The 15,697-nt window shown below is 49.4% G+C and overlaps 1 protein-coding gene across 16 annotated transcripts in view; it reads left to right on the top strand.

Annotated features, from left to right (window-relative positions):
- The window catches only part of Dysf (dysferlin), a 201,616-nt gene extending 186,582 nt beyond the window's left edge, over positions 1–15,034 (top strand). For all 16 annotated transcript variants that reach the window (XM_021164299.3, XM_085840480.1, XM_021164311.3 and 13 more), the window contains 5 exons: positions 3,751–3,850; positions 7,229–7,407; positions 9,818–9,927; positions 11,132–11,279; positions 14,787–15,034. In XM_021164299.3, the coding sequence (XP_021019958.1) occupies positions 3,751–3,850; positions 7,229–7,407; positions 9,818–9,927; positions 11,132–11,279; positions 14,787–14,825 (576 nt within the window). In that variant the 3' untranslated portion in view covers positions 14,826–15,034. The remainder of the gene's footprint in view (positions 1–3,750; positions 3,851–7,228; positions 7,408–9,817; positions 9,928–11,131; positions 11,280–14,786) is intronic.
- Positions 15,035–15,697: the final 663 nt, after the last annotated feature.

Genomic DNA, 15,697 nt, shown 5'->3' with positions numbered 1-15,697 from the left:
TCCCATTGGTCTGATTTCTACCCAGAGGGAGCCCATGTGTCCAGCGTCACAGTCTCAGTGACACCTTTCTGTAGGCTGTAGCGTGGCTTCACCTCGAAGGGAAGTCAGAGTGCTCTTGACTTCCTTGCCCTCCGAATTCTCTTCATCTCATCTCTGAGCCTCCCTAGTCCAACACACAGACTCATCCAAACCTCAGGGAAACCGGAGTGTTCCACCAAACACTCAGGAACCATCAAAGAGAAAAATACAAATTTGTTAGGGTTAAAGGGTAGATTCTTCTACCCAGAGATGGCAGTAGGGTCCACCATAAAAGAAAGCCAAATTTAGTGGCAATGTTGAGTGTAGTCAACGTTGAAAGTGCAGTGCCCAGGCTCTCTGTAAGTTTTAATTTTGCCCTTCCTTCCTTTTGGAACACAAAAGATGTGATCTTGGATGACCTCAGTCTCATGGGGAGAGAAGATGAGTGACATCTATGTGAAAGGGTAGGCATTCATTGTTTTCCACCTGGTCCAGCTCATGACACCTCCCCAGCTCCCAGAGGTCGGGGGACAGGATGCTCTCTCAGGCAAAGCTGTGGCGTGGAGGTCTATTATAAGCCTATTTCCCTAATAGCAGATACTGTGCCTGAGAGCCTGCACCAAATGCAGAAGTACCTTTCCTTTAGCCAAGGACAGGGAGGGTGAGGCTGGGGCAAAGCATCATCTTCAGGTTTCAGTGAGCCCTATAAAGAGAGTAGGCCTGGGTAGGGAAATTGAGGCAGAGATGCACATTGGTTGCTTGAATGGGAGGGGCTACAGCAATTTTTACCACAATGGGGGATGTGGCCAGGCATGTCTGGTGCAGGGACTTCCTGTTTCCTTGGGTGAAGGAAGAAGAGAATTTGGCACTATGACAAGTGATTTGAGGTGGATGGGAGAATGGGGAGGAGCTGTAATGATGATGAGAGATGAGCACATATGCACACACGCCCATGCACACACACCCATGCACACATGCCCATGCACACACACCCATGCACACACACCCATGTACACATGCCCACACACAGATACCCATGCACACCCATGCACACATGCCCATGCACACACACCCATACACACACACCCATGCACACATGCCCATGCACACACACCCATACACAAATACCCATGCACACACATGTGGCACATACAGAGAGAGTGGAGGTGGGGTGTGGTGAGAGAATGCAAGTTGGTAGCTGAGAATTTTCACCTGGCAGTTCTGAAGGCCCAGTTGCAGGTGCTGGTTAGCCACTGGGGCAGCACTGTTCTGGCACCCATGATAAGAAAGGGAAGCTGGGTGGCTTGTGTTGGGGTCAGGGTAGAGTTCAAATAGAATGACTTGTTGAGGTTACAGAGAAAGAGAGTGGCTGGTCTGGCGGAAGAAGGGAGAACCTACAAAGGGTGTGTAGGGTGCAGAGGAGTGAGGAGACACACATTCAGGGAGGAAGAGAAGAAATCTCCATGCAAAGGATGGCTGGAGACAGGAGGCAGGAGGGTGGGGTCAAGCAGAAACAGCCCTAAGGACAGCAGGGCTAGTAGGTACTTCTAGGGGTGGGTCCTGAGAGGCAGGTGGAGCTTGCCCACAGTAGGGCACTGATTAGCTGGTCTGAAGGACAGGATGGGGTAGTTGAGGGCAGGGGCTGCAAGGTCTGTGGGCTCCCAGGCTCTGCTGCAGAAGCAGCCCTCTACCATGAGGTTTGGGGCTCCTGGCAGGCAGGGAGGCCCTCCAGGGACCCCATTAACCAGACGAGACTGTCGAGACTGTCGTAAAGTACAAGGTCTCCTTTCATCCCCCCTTTTTTGAACCACCGCTGGTTGTTCAGCCTTCTTCCCCACCTGGAGCCCAGCACACCCACTGGGGCCTGCCATGCAGGCAGGCCCCCACCCTGCAAATAAACAGCTAGTAAAAGGGCCCAGGCCAGGAGCGTAATGAGCGCCTGGGACCTGGGGGGGCTCATTCCCCAGGCTGAGCCCCTGACCAGCTGCTCCCACCAGGGGCCGTTTGAACCTCAGGCTCATTACTAAGCCCGTAAACCAGCCTGCTGAGGAATGGAGGCTGCTGGCGGCCCTGCAGGCAGCCTGGAGCTGGCTGTAAAAGCTGGTTAGAGGAAGCAGGCACCTGCAGGAGGCTGGGCCAGGCAGCTGAGCAACAGAGCAGGGTGGCTGGGGCCAGCCTTGGTCTGCTTTCCTTCCATGCAGGCAGCTGAAGCTTAGGCTATGGGGCTGTGCATGATGGCCATTCTTTGAGGACAGTGGCCATGGTCTCTCCTTAGGAAGCTTGGTGAGGTGTTTGTAACTGTGGTGGCCAGGGTGTTCATGGCAGGTTTAACGAGTGTTGTGTATTGTTGCTGCTGTGATTCAGTACCAGATAGAAATGGCAGCGATGAAAGGTTTCTTTTGGCTCCTGGTTTAAAGAGAGACAGTCTACCATGATGGAAAGGCACGTGGCTGGAATTTCATAGTCACGTGGGGAATGTGAGGTGACCACTAATATCCCCACAGAACAGGAAGCAGGGAGTGGGCAAGTGCCAGTACTTGGCTCTTCTTCTGCTTTCTCCCTATATATTCATTCTGGGAACCCAGCCCATGGGATAATGTCTCCTTCAATGAGGGTGGGTTTTCCCTCTGTTAAGCCTTGCTGGCGACACCCTCACAGACACCCTTCTAGGTGTATCTCCTAGGTTATTCTAAATAGTGTCAATGAAGATCAACCATCTCTATGACATCGGGGCCACACACTTCTATGGTTAATTGGGGTACCCAGCTCTCACCCCACAGCTTGTACTAGGAGATATGGGTTCAGAGCTCAGGTTGGCCCCACAAAGTATTTCCTATACATGCTACCTGCTCAGAGCCACAGTGAACAGAGAAGTCCAGTGATTTTTCTTCAAGCTGTGAGCAGTTAAATCCATGGGCCAACTCACCCCCACACCTCCAAGATAGCCTGGTTCCAGAAGGGTCTGACCTGTGGGCTATGGGAGACACGCCATGAAGAGCACTGCCCTCCTCTCCAGCAGGAGAGAAAAACTTCTTTGCAGGCTCTGGAGGTGTAGATGGGCTAGAGAAGTGGGAAGGAAGCCCTGGGGACCCGCTTCAGTGCCAGCTTTTGGTTGCAGCATGCCTTGCTTCCCTCCAGTGACAGCTGAAGTTGTACCCTGATCATCTCTGCCAGCCCACATGTCCCAGAGGCCACATGTGCAAAGCCCATTTTAGAACTAAGAACAGGATCCTGGAACTTGACTGTCTAGGTTTGAATCCCTGCTTGTCACTCTGTATTCTGTACCCTTGGACACTCTGCGTACTTTGGTTTCTCAGCTGAAAGTTTGCCTCTCCTTCTTAGGTTGTTGGAAGACAGACAGTTCAGGACCTAGCCTAGGAAATGGTGCCACCCACAATGAGCTGAGTCTTTTCTATATTAATGAACAATTAAAGATAGTCCTCAACAGACATACCCACAGACCAGCCTCATCTAGACAGTAGTTCCTCAAAGGAGGCTTTCATTTCAGGTGACTCTATGTTGTGGCAAGTTGCCATTAAAATCAGCCATCACACCTCTGAACAGTGCTGAGCGCTTTCTAGTCTTCCTGATAGGACCTGGCCTGGGTATGACCCTTAACGATACATTGCTCCACAGCCTCTGCCTTGTAGTCTTAGAGGCTAGAGGGCCTTTACTGTTTGTAGCCTCGGACAAACCTTTCTAACCTTGTTTCTGTGATCTTCCTCTGGTCAGGATGCCTTCTGGAGACTCGACAAGACAGAGAGCAAGATCCCAGCACGTGTGGTCTTCCAGATCTGGGACAATGACAAATTCTCTTTTGATGACTTTCTGGGTAAGCCTCATGTCTATCATTCTGAGCTTCCAGGAGAAGCTCGGGGTCGCTGGATCCTCAGCATAAGTGAAGCATGTGACACAACAATGTCAGAGACCAGGGTGGTCCTCCTGGAGAAGGTCTTCAGCAGAGGTGATCCTTGAGCCATGTCAAATAGTGGGACTCAAGAAGAATGAGGACAAGGGCAGAAGCCAGGGCAGGGCTGTGCTGGCCCTCACAGCTGCCTGGCCTCATTTCTAACAGGGAGGTCCCAAAGGTCCCAGATCATAACAGTCTAGCAATACAGGGTCCAAAAATTGTGGGGATCAGGTCACATCTTATCCTTGTGCCCCAGGGACTGTCCTAATGAACAGAACTCAGTCTAAGAAGCCAGACTGGGTCATGGGGAGCTGGGCTGATAGGTAGGAGTGAAGACAAGGAGGATATTGTATGTGGGTATCAGGGAGTGCTGAGGGAGAAGCAGGTTGTTAACAGTCTTACCCTTAGTAAGAGGTAGGAAAACTAGTGCTGAAACATGGTCTGTCCATACATGGGATATTGTTCATACACACAAAGAAAAGAGGTGCTTCTCCTGACTCCATCTGGTGGACCTTGAAAACATGCTAAGTGACAGAAGCCAGCAGAGAAAAGACAAGTACCACACAAGTCCACATCTGTGGGATGCCCACACCTGACAGATCCAAAGAGGGGACGAAGGTCGGAGAGGTGGCTCTATGAGGAAAGAGCTTGTCGTGTAAGCCTGAGGACCTGGCTTCAAGCCCAAAACTTAAGTTCAAACCAAACCAAACTAAACCAAACCAAACCAAACCAAACCAAACCAAACCAAACCAACATCCAAAACAATGGCCAGATGTGGTAGCATTTACTTGTGGTCACAGAGCTGGGGAGCTAGAGACAGGAATCTTGATGCTCATTAACCAGTCAGCCTAGCCTACGTGGCCAGCTCCAGGCCAGTGAGAGACTTTGTCTTAAAGAGAAAAAGATGATCAGCAACTGAGGAACAATTCTGAGGTTGACTTCTGGCCTCTACAGGGACACACAAACACACATACACACACTCACACACACATACATAGACACACACACACTCACACACACACACACTCACACACACACACACTCAAACACACATACATAGACACACACACACTCACACACACATACACACACTCACACACACACATACACACACTCACACACACACACACTCACACACACATACACTCACACACACACACATACACACACACATTTCCAAAACAGGGAAGAGTAGATTAATGGAATACATGGAGAAGGAGTCTAATAGACAGAAAGATAGGTTTCTTTCCAGATATGAAAAATGTTCTAGAATTAGGGGGAGGTCTGTGGTTGCACAACTCTTGACTCTAGATTTAAACATGCTCAGAGTGGTGAATTTCTTTTAATTGAAGATTTGTCTGCATGTATGTGCACCATGTCCTTGACCAATGCCCACAGAGGCCAGAAGAGGGCGTCAGATTCCCTGTAACTGGAGTTACAGATGGTTGTGATTCATCATATGGGCCATCCCAACACCCACTGGTGATTCTTTTTCATGGTTTTCAGATGTGTTCATTTTTTAAATTATTGCTTTTCAGATTATTTTTTTTAATATATTAAGGATACAAGGTACATTTCATATAATTTCTACCATTTTAAGTTTCTCATTTTTTTTAAATTACTTTTTACTATGTGTCTTTGTAGGTTTCCACGTGTGAGCACTAGTGCCCGTGGAGTTCAGAGGCACCAGCTTCTGCTGGAGCTAGAGTTACATGTGGTTGTGAGTGGCCCAGCGTGGGTGTTGGAAGGATCCTACTCAAGTGTGATACATGCTTGTAAACGCTGAGCCATCTCTCCAGACCTTCCCTGCCTTTACATTTTGCATTTGATTTTTTTAATAGATTTTTTTTTTTTGCATCAATCTATCCTTTACAAATGAGGCTTTAGAAAATTTATTTCCAAAGAAAATTTCATTTTTACTGAGAAAACAACATTCAAAACGATAAACAGGTTTTCTGTTTTGCTTTTGCTTTAAAAAAAAAACTTAAACCATTAACAAATACTGTCTTTGGACTATCACAGATTTCCCCTCTTCACCTTAGACTGCATTTTCCAATCACACATTTCATATCTCAAAAGAAAAGCAGAGAACTCGGCCCATGTATGCCCGTGTTCGCCCGCCCACCCAGATGTCTGCAGTCGTCACAGGGGGAAGATTTGTGTCCACCAACAGATGAGTGGATGCATAAAATGTATTGTCTCCCTGTGGCATATGACTCAACTGTAAAAAACATAGCGACATGTTGGGATATGAACAGACTCTGAAAACAGCTTTTCAATGAAATAAGCCTGACGCCTAAGGACAGACATCTGTAACTACAAGAGGCATGTCCACACAGACGACAATGCTGGTCTCCAGGTCTGAGGGGACAAGGGAGCTATAGCTTGATGGTCAGTTTCTCTTCAGGGATGAGAACTTTCTGGAAGTAGTGGTGACGGCTAAGCAGCACTGTGACTATATCTAATGCCACCGAATGAACACTTAGTATTACTTGGGGGTGGCCCGGTGGGTAAAATGGAGTGCTGCTTACTGGCTCGTTCCCTATGGTGTGTCCAGCATGCTTCCTTATAGAACTCGGGAGCACCTGCCTGGGGGTGGGTACTAGCACTGGGCTGGGCCCTCTACATCAATTGTTAATCAAGAAAATGACCCAAAGGAGAATTTAATGGAGGTATTTTCTCAGGCAAGGTTCACTCTTCCCAGATGATACTAACTTGTGTCAAGAGGAATAAACAAAGTTAATCAGCACGCACACACACACACACACACACACAATATATGTATGTATGTATATATATATATATATGTATATATACATATATTCACACATATATACATATATAAATACAGACGTATATGTGTGCGTATACACACACATATATACACATGCATATGTAAGTATATACATACATGAATATATACACACACACACATATATATATACACACACATATATATATACACATATATACATATACAGATTCATATAGTGTAGGTGTGTGTATTCATTTTACCATGATAAAAATGATTATGCCAATGAATGAATGGGTGTATGAAGGCTTGTACTGCAGAAACAGAATGGGTAGATTACACACTTTGAATGAATGGATGAATGGTAGAAGCTATATAGAGGGAGCAAGAGGCAGTAGACAGGAGCTGGGAGGCTGCTGGAGCTGACCCTTGGCTGACCCATGAGCACAAGCTGAAGAGGTGGCAATGAGCTCTTAAATCTGCCCACCCAGAGTGGCCCTAAGTGAACAGTGACTGCTGCATCCTCTAAGAGCATCACTCTGCCACAGGCTCTCTGCAGCTGGATCTCAACCGAATGCCCAAGCCAGCCAAGACGGCTGAGAAGTGCTCCTTGGACCAGCTGGATGATACCTTCCACCCAGAATGGTTTGTGTCCCTTTTTGAGCAGAAGACAGTGAAAGGATGGTGGCCTTGTGTGACAGAGGAGGGCGAGAAGAAGATGCTGGCGGTGAGTCTGTTCTCTTCAGCTCAGTGGAGGGCATGGGCTGTTTTTCCCATGGAACCCAGGGGCACACATACCCATGCTCATGTATGCGTACAGGTCAACCTCTGCTGCTAATCCTTGGGTGCCTGCTACTTTGTCTTTTTGAGACAGGTTCTCTCTTTGGCTTCCTGCTCACTCATTAGGCTAGCTGTCTGGCCAGCAAGCCACAGGGAACTCTCTGTCTCTGCTTCCTAAGTCCTGGCATTTCAGATGCATCACCATCCTTGGGTTTCTCTGTGGGTTCTGAGGCTCTATCTGAGGTCCAAAGGCTTGCGTGATAAGCACGTGACTGACTGAGCCCTCTCCCAGGCCCTCTTCTCTGTCTCTATTATCCAATGTGTTCTCCCTCTTCCTATTCCAGCCTGCCTCTCTCTGGGCTCCTATTCCAGGGAGACCTGTTGAATAGACAAATGGCCTTATAGAGATTGGTCCCGAGTATCCCTGTGACTGGGGCTTCCTGCTGGATGGACAGAGGCTGTGCCTCTTCTGTTTGTGCAGCCCTTTCTCAGGGATCACTCTTGCCGGATGGGGACGGACGAGAGGTCCGCTCTGGCAGGTGGGGGGAGGGGCGTGGCCGGAGGACCAGGATGAGCGGTCCTTCCCGGAAGAAGTTAATCCCCCTCTGACTCCTTAGAAAGCATAATTGGTCAGCCCTCAAGTGGCCCTTGTAGTAAAATATCCTTGCTGTACAGAGACTCATGATAACCAGTAAGAAATACATCCCAAAGGGAAACCCAGCAAGGCCCATGCACAGTCTCTGTGACTCATTACACAAGAGAAGAGAGTTAGTTATTTCCCTAGTAATTAAAGAACTATTTTTAAAAAATGCGTTTGATCTATTAAATTAGGCTTAAAAAACCCAACAACAACAAATTGGAAATGCTCACGCTGGTAAAGGTTAAGGAGACAAACCCCAGTCCCCTGCACTGGGGTCGCAGGGTTTGTTTCAGTGTGTAGGGAAGCAGTTAGATACTGTACAGCACAGGACTTAACAACGTCTATGCCCTTGGACTCTGCCATCCCACTTCTAAATTCTCATCTCAAGAAATAACCAGATAAAATAAAAAATTTAGGTTCAGAGATGGTTGTTGTGCTATTATTTATTCATTTTGAAGAGCTGAAAACAACATAAAATAACCCCAAATAAGTAGTTACTAAATAAATTATGGTCAACCAACCGTGGGCGGCTTTACAGTCATTAGAAACCAAACCTTAAATAATATATAATTACACAGTGAAACGCCTCCCAAGCGAGAAGCCATGGGGCTGCATGCACAGTGCTGCACCTCACACACTTGCAGCTCTGACGAGTAAGAATATTGGGAATGGGGCTGGAGGGATGGCGTGGACCCCAGCTCAGTTCCCAGTGCCTACAATGGTTGGCTCACAGGTAATTAATTACCTGTGACTCCAGCTCAAGGGGATCCAGTGCCCTCTCCTGGCCTTCTCAGTCACTTGTGCATCTGCCTGAATGCACATGTGCACACACTCATGCTCTGTCTCTCAATTAAAATATATTAATAAAATAAAACAAAACAGTAGAAAGGTTAAAATGGTAAAGTAAAGAAAGAATACTGGAAACACCTGTGTCCACGTAAGTGGTGACTTCTTCATTATAGTTCTGTAATCTCTGAACGCTTCTGTGAGTATAACAACCCAATGTTTCAGAAGTAGGTATATTGCCATAGTTGGCTTTTCTGTTGCTTCTATAAAACCCCGAACAAATCCAACTCGAGGAGGGTAGGGTTTATTTCCTTGGCTTACAGGTCACAGCCATCACTGAGGGGAGCCAAGGTAGAACTTCAGACAGGAACCTGGAGGCAGGAACCGAAGCAGAGGCCATGAAAGGGTGCTGCTTGCTTGCCTCTTGCTTGCTCAGCTATCTTTCTTATACCGCCAGGGCCACCGGCCCAGGACACATTATCCATGGCAATAGACAATTAAGAAAATACTGCACAGATATGCCCTCAGGGCAATCTTTTCTAGGCAATTCTTCAATTGAGTCTCTTCCCATTTAGCTCTGCTTTGTACCAAGTAGGCAATTGGAGCTAACTATGATACATGCTTATTTTATTTGATGCATATATTTGTGCCTGAGTTTATGTATGTGTACCATATGTGTAGAGGGTCCAGTAGATGACCTAAGAGGGTGTGGTGGTTGTGAATCACCATCTTTCTGTTAGTGGGGAATTGAACAAAGACAGTAAGCACTTTTAACTGCTGAACCATCTCTCTAGATGGTTCACCACAACCCTACATCTTAAAAAATAAATAAAAATAAAAATAACATTGTAGCCTTTTCTGTTTGGCCTGGCCTGGCTCTGCTCTGCACCACTGGCCAGAGGCCACAATCAGGCTCCATTGATGTCCACAGGGCAAGCTGGAAATGACCTTGGAGATCGTTGCAGAAAGTGAACATGAAGAGCGGCCTGCTGGCCAGGGTCGGGATGAACCCAACATGAATCCGAAGCTAGAGGATCCAAGGTTAGTTAATTGTCCTCAGAAGCAGGCCATGCTATCTAGGAGACATCCAGTATACAGCTTTACAGAGGCTACATAGTCTTTATGGTTTAAGAGACACAGGCCATGGCACAGCCTCAGTGGACACTTGGGATCTTCAACTAATTCATGAAGCAGGTGCAAAACCAGGCACAGGATGTAGGTATGTTATCCTGGCAGTTGAAAGGCTGAGGCAGGAGGATAGTGGGTTCCAGACCAAGCTGGGTTACATAGCTGGAGACTGTCTCAAAACCCAAAACACAAACAAAGCAAACAGAAACAGGCCCCATAGAACTAGTTCTCTGTGGGTTTTGTGTCAAGCATACTATACTGCATTAGGGTCCAGTGTCCTGGAATCTTCCCTGCTGGAAAGTTACTTCCATTTCACAGATGAAACTTGGCTCACTGATGTTAAATATAGTCATTCTAGTAAAGAAATGGGAGAGGAGATCTGAAGTTCTCCAGCTTCCTGGACAGTTGCTGAAGATGCTTTTGGGACTCAGTTCAAGGCTGTGTTTGGCAGCACTCACCATGGGGTCTTGAAAATGAGCATAGGTGGCTCGCTTTATCAGGATGCTGTCCTCATGGTGTGGAGTTAGAGAGTGTGGAGATGCACCTTTACCCCAGGCTGTTGCAATCTGATAGACAAAGGAGGAAGCCCCAAGACCCAGGGATGTTAAAATGACTGAGTCGCAACGCTCTCTGTGTTTTTTGAGTTGTGGTGCTGCTAGAGGAGAGGGGGTTTGCAGTTCTTGGTTAAGAGTGAGTGAGAGAAGAAGGGCTTCTCTGGCTTCTCTGCTGTCCATCCTTCCAAAGTCCAGTCCAGCTATGTACACAGGGGTAATGCCTGGCTTATCTGGGGGCCAGTGTACCCTCAGTCACCAAACAGGGCATCCTGGAAGCTCAGCCCCACTTCCAAGCATGTGATCTGTGACTGAAGATGGGTTCAGAAGGAGAGAGGGCCATGGTGAAGGGGTCCTGATGAAGGGGCTCAGCAGCACCAAGAATGCAGGTGATACAGGCAAGCATCATCTAGGAAGAGGCTCTGGGAGGAGGAGCTGAAGGCCTGGAGGCAGGGTGCCCCTTTCCCATAGTCAGGCTCTTTGACCAACTGTCCCAGCTAAAAGCAGTATCTGGAGGAATCAGTCCTGCAGAGGTGCTCAGCTGACCCCTGGGATCTCACTTCTAGGCGCCCCGATACTTCTTTCCTGTGGTTCACCTCCCCGTACAAGACCATGAAGTTCATCTTGTGGCGACGCTTCCGGTGTGCCATCATCCTCTTCATCATCCTCTTCATCCTCCTGCTCTTCCTGGGTGTCTTTGTCTACGCCTTCCCGGTAAGCAGGCCTGATGTGAGGAGATGCTGACTTGGGGGAGTCCCTTCTTTTTCAAGTGCTCCAAGAACCTGGTGGTAACCATGTCACTGGTTAGACTCAGTAGCAGTTGCTGCACCACTGAAAAGCCCACTCCAGTATGGCTGGAAACTCTCAGAAACTGCAGCCCTGGAGCTTTCTGCATGAAGTTCACAGGAAGCTACACTGCTTGGATACTCTCGTTTTTGAGAGTCTTGTGAATCTTGTAAATTTCAGGAGCTTCCTGAGACTTGTAAGTTTTGTTTGCTTCCTGAACCTTAACAAGATAAGTTTGGAGGAAATTCACACTACAAGGGGCTTGAGCCTAGGGTGGCTCAGGAGCCTGTTGAAGGGTGGAATAGAGCTGAGCAAAGGGTGATGGTGGTGGAAGGGAAGGTATGAAGTGATGGGGCAGGGGACAGCACCTGCTTGGTCCTCTGAGGTAGGGTGGAGCCTTGGAGAAAGTAGGAATGAACAGGGGCTGGCCCAGGAGTCCCTCAGTGGTAGGGTCATACTTTGGGTTCCTTTTATCTGATAAGAAGTCAATTAGCATCTGGTGAAGAGACACCCAGGCCACCAGGGGCATACCATCTAGGGCTGCTGGGGCCATGACTCCCTGGCTCTGCCTGTGCTGTTGTGGGGCAAGCCTCTGCCCTCTGTCCATGCTTCTGGCTTTCACAGCTGGCCAAGACCCTTCCACAGCCCTACATGGTTCAACCGCCAGGCACCAATCCCAGGTCACCTTCTGTGGCAGCTTGGCTCAGGACACCATGCTTGTAAGACCACTCCCCACCACCACACACAGGAGACTTGAAAATGCCTGGCCCTCCAGTGTCTCTTGAGACTTCAAGGTGTTGAAGTACTGTTAGGGTGTCTCTAGAGTTTTTGTGGTAGTTTATGAGTGTGTGTGTTTTCTATGTGAATGTGGACCACCTGTGTGCAGATGCCCATGGAGGCCAGAAGAGGGCATCACTGGCTCCAGTAATAGATGGGCATGAGTTGTCTGACCTGAGTATTGGGAACAGAATTTGCAGTTATCTTCACTGCCGAGCCAAATCTCCAGCCCACCGACTTTTTGCATCAACACTTCAAAGACACATCAGGTCCAGAGAGGGGAAGGGACTGTTGGTAAACTGCACAGCTATCTGTATGCAATTCATGACCATGGCTTGATATGGTTGTCACTGAGAACCACATGGCATCCTGGTCACCATCTCAAACTAGAGAAGCTGCTTGGAAAATTATCCCTAGGTTACTGTGTGCTCATGGACTCCTCATGGGAGGAAGAGATGGGTAGAAAGGCTCCCTCCACCGAGAGCCAAGCACGGGGCTGCCTGGACAGTGTATCTTGCCTCCTGGAAGGAAAGGTCAAGACCACAGATCATCCTGCATTGCTCCAACCTGCACAAACCTTAAGTAGCAGCAGATGGGACTTCCTGGTTTGGCTGTTCAGGCCCGAGTTCCCTTTATGGCCACAGTAGCAGGAAAGCCTGTAATGGTACGGCTGATGGCTGTGGTTACAGGCTGGGCATTGTGCACTGGCTGTGGCCACCTTACTCCTTTTGCAACACTTGCTGGACTCGGCAGGAAGCTGAAGTCAACTGGACAAATGGGTCCTGAGTGGGTCCAGGCTGTGAGGACTGAAGTTTGTGCCATGTCAGGGGACACGTTAAGGAAAGGAAGACAACAAATACAGCGTCACAGTCAAGTCTCCTGGGGGGGGAGTGGTCTTACAAGTATGGTGTCCTGAGCCAAACTGCCACCAAAGGTGACCTGGGATTGGTGCCTGGTGGTTGGACCATGTAGGGCTGTGGAAGCTGAGGTAGGGACAGCCTCCTATTCTGGCCTGGCTTAGGTCACCTTCTCTCAAGTGGTGTGATCAGCTTCTACTCAGAGAATGAGGTGGCTTGAGTAAGCAGATATCAGTGCCCAGGAGGGGAGGGCCTTGGGGCCACAAGGGAGAAGGTGTGAGGCAGATACCTAAGGAATAATAAGGCCACTGAAGACTGAGGTTGACAGAAAGCAGGGCAGGTATACAGTCTGCTTCTCTAGGTATGGTCCAGGGAGCATCAGCCTCAATGTCACTAGGAAACTTCTAGGATACAAGAGTTCTGAGCTGGCTCAACAGGAAACTGCCCCCTGTCCCCGTAAGAATGGAGTAACCGACTGTTGTAGGAGACAGAGCATTGCTCTTAAACCTAGGAACGTGGGCTCCACGGACTTCTGGTGGGCTCAGGTCGGGTTCTGTTTGTCCTTTCAAACTGCTGCATGTTAAACTGAGTCCCTTCTTTAAGGACCTAGAGGGCAGGAACATGTCCCTAGCACCTATCTCCATGGCTGATTCAGTGCTTACCCAGACCCTGTCCAGGTGGGCCCAGCCCTGTGAGGCCCATGGGTCCTAAGTCTCAGGGCTGTGGCTGGAAGAAAGACCAGTCCTTTCTAGATTGGGGACCTTGGTGTTCCTGAAGACAGCTGAGGAGCACTTTTGGGGACTGAGTAGAGAGTCTCCTCTGGTGTCTGGGCTCCAGTGGCTGAGTTATGTTCTTTTCATGGGCCTAGGGTGTCTTCTTTATATACCGGCCTCCCAGAGCAGCAGAGGGCACAGGTGGATCCAGTCTAGGGCTCCAGGCTGGAGGGGCCACAGGATTAGGCTGCACACCTTCTGCTTGCTGACCTGGCTACAGCCTAGAATCCCATCTCTACCTATCTAAGTCTCTAGTCACTTGTCTTGTCTTGTCCCCCGGCCTGTCAGCTCACCTGCTTTTAGCTATGTGGTACAGAGGGTTTACACTAGCTGGTGCAGAGTACCCAAGTTGCTCTAGCTCTGGTTGGACCACCCCCACTGTCCCCATAGGAGGGGTAAGAGGGGGCCTTCTGACTTCTCTGGCCCCTCTGAGCCTTCTGGGAGCAGGGCCAGCTTGGGGCGGCAGAAGCGATTTGGCCGGGAAGGAGGGCCGGCTTTGTTTCCAGGGTTGGCTTTCCAGGCCGGCGCTGGAGAACATACTGTCCCAATTAGGAGCCCTGTGTTGTGTTGTGTGTTTTCACGGCGTTTGGGGGGAGTGGTGGGGAGGGGAGGCTTCTGTCAGGCCTGCAGCAGGAAGGGCTTTGTGGGGGGTGACTTGTCTCTGATGCTGGCTCCTGTTGTGGGTTGTCCTATGTATCAAACACCCTACCTACTCTCTGTCTTTCTGGACAGAGGCTTGGGGATGGGTTAGCCCCAGGTCTCCCGTTTGTGGGTATGAGAGGAGGGGCCTAGGAGCCACGGAGAAGGACAGGGTCAGCTTGGCTTGCTGGAGAAGGAGAGTCATTACAGTAGTGTGTGGAGCCGGCCATGGGCTGGTAGGTGACAAGAGTAGGCTGCAGGCAGGAGGTAAAGACCAGGAGCCCAACCACCTGCCTGCAGCTTTACTCCCAGCCTCAGTGACAACAACTCCCACCACGCTTTCCCTGAAGGGCTTACCATGTATCTCTATCCGTGTCTCTTCCTCCTAGAACTACGCTGCCATGAAGCTGGTGAAGCCCTTTCGATGAAGAAGACATCTGCTCTGGAGAAGGGGGCGCAGGCTGCCTCCTGGCCCAGGACTAGCTGCTCCTCCATTGCTCTGGGGCCTGGTGGTCTTGCGCATGTCCATGGAGTTCTTGGGAATCACGTTATTTTCATCTTCTCTTTCTCCCCTAACCCAACTCTCCTCTGGATAAACTCTTGGCTATCTCAATATAAAGCAGACAGAACCAGAAAATATATTGCTATGTGTCTACAGTTCCTGAGAGAGCGAGACTGTGTGGGAGGGAGGGGCTGGGGGAGATCGGGGTGCTGGTGGGGTACTGTCGTTTCTGGCCCAGTGTTTGGAGGCAGAAGCCGCCAGGGCAGGAGGATTTAAGGCTTGATATCCCGCCCAGCAACCACCTTCTCCTCATTTCCAACTTGAACCCCCACCTTGCTTTCTGGGAAGGTTATCCTGTTCAGGTAAGAGCCTCGGAATGGGAGCATGGCCTGACCTCTGGCTTTGACCTTGTCACACACAGTTCTGCAACTCGTCTGTTCAGCTTTCATACCCTGCTTTAAATATCTGGCTGAATCAAGACACCTTTTCCTTGTGGTCTGAAACTTGGCCTTGGCCTTGGTCTGAAATTTCCTGCGGGAACCAGACTTAATCCTCAGAAGCAGCAGGACTGCACTCCGAAAAGAGCTGGAAGACTCCGCTCTGAGGCTTCCAAACGAGAGGCCTCTGCCTCAGGGCCTGGAGTGCTGGCTGTCTCTTCCCTGTCACCAGGAGGCTTCTCCTATTTCCTACTGTGAGCTGGTTCCCCTGGCCCAGGTCCCCGGGCCCTGGAGGAATTCTCCCCCTCAGCTTCTCCATTATCTCCTCCCTCCCAGGACTGTGGGATTCAGGCTGAGGCAC

This window comes from Mus caroli, unplaced genomic scaffold (genome assembly GCF_978045245.1).
Source record: "Mus caroli unplaced genomic scaffold, Mus_caroli_1 scaffold_7, whole genome shotgun sequence".
Classification (NCBI taxonomy): Eukaryota; Metazoa; Chordata; class Mammalia; order Rodentia; family Muridae; genus Mus; species Mus caroli.
This window is presented reverse-complemented; position numbering and strand designations above follow the sequence as displayed.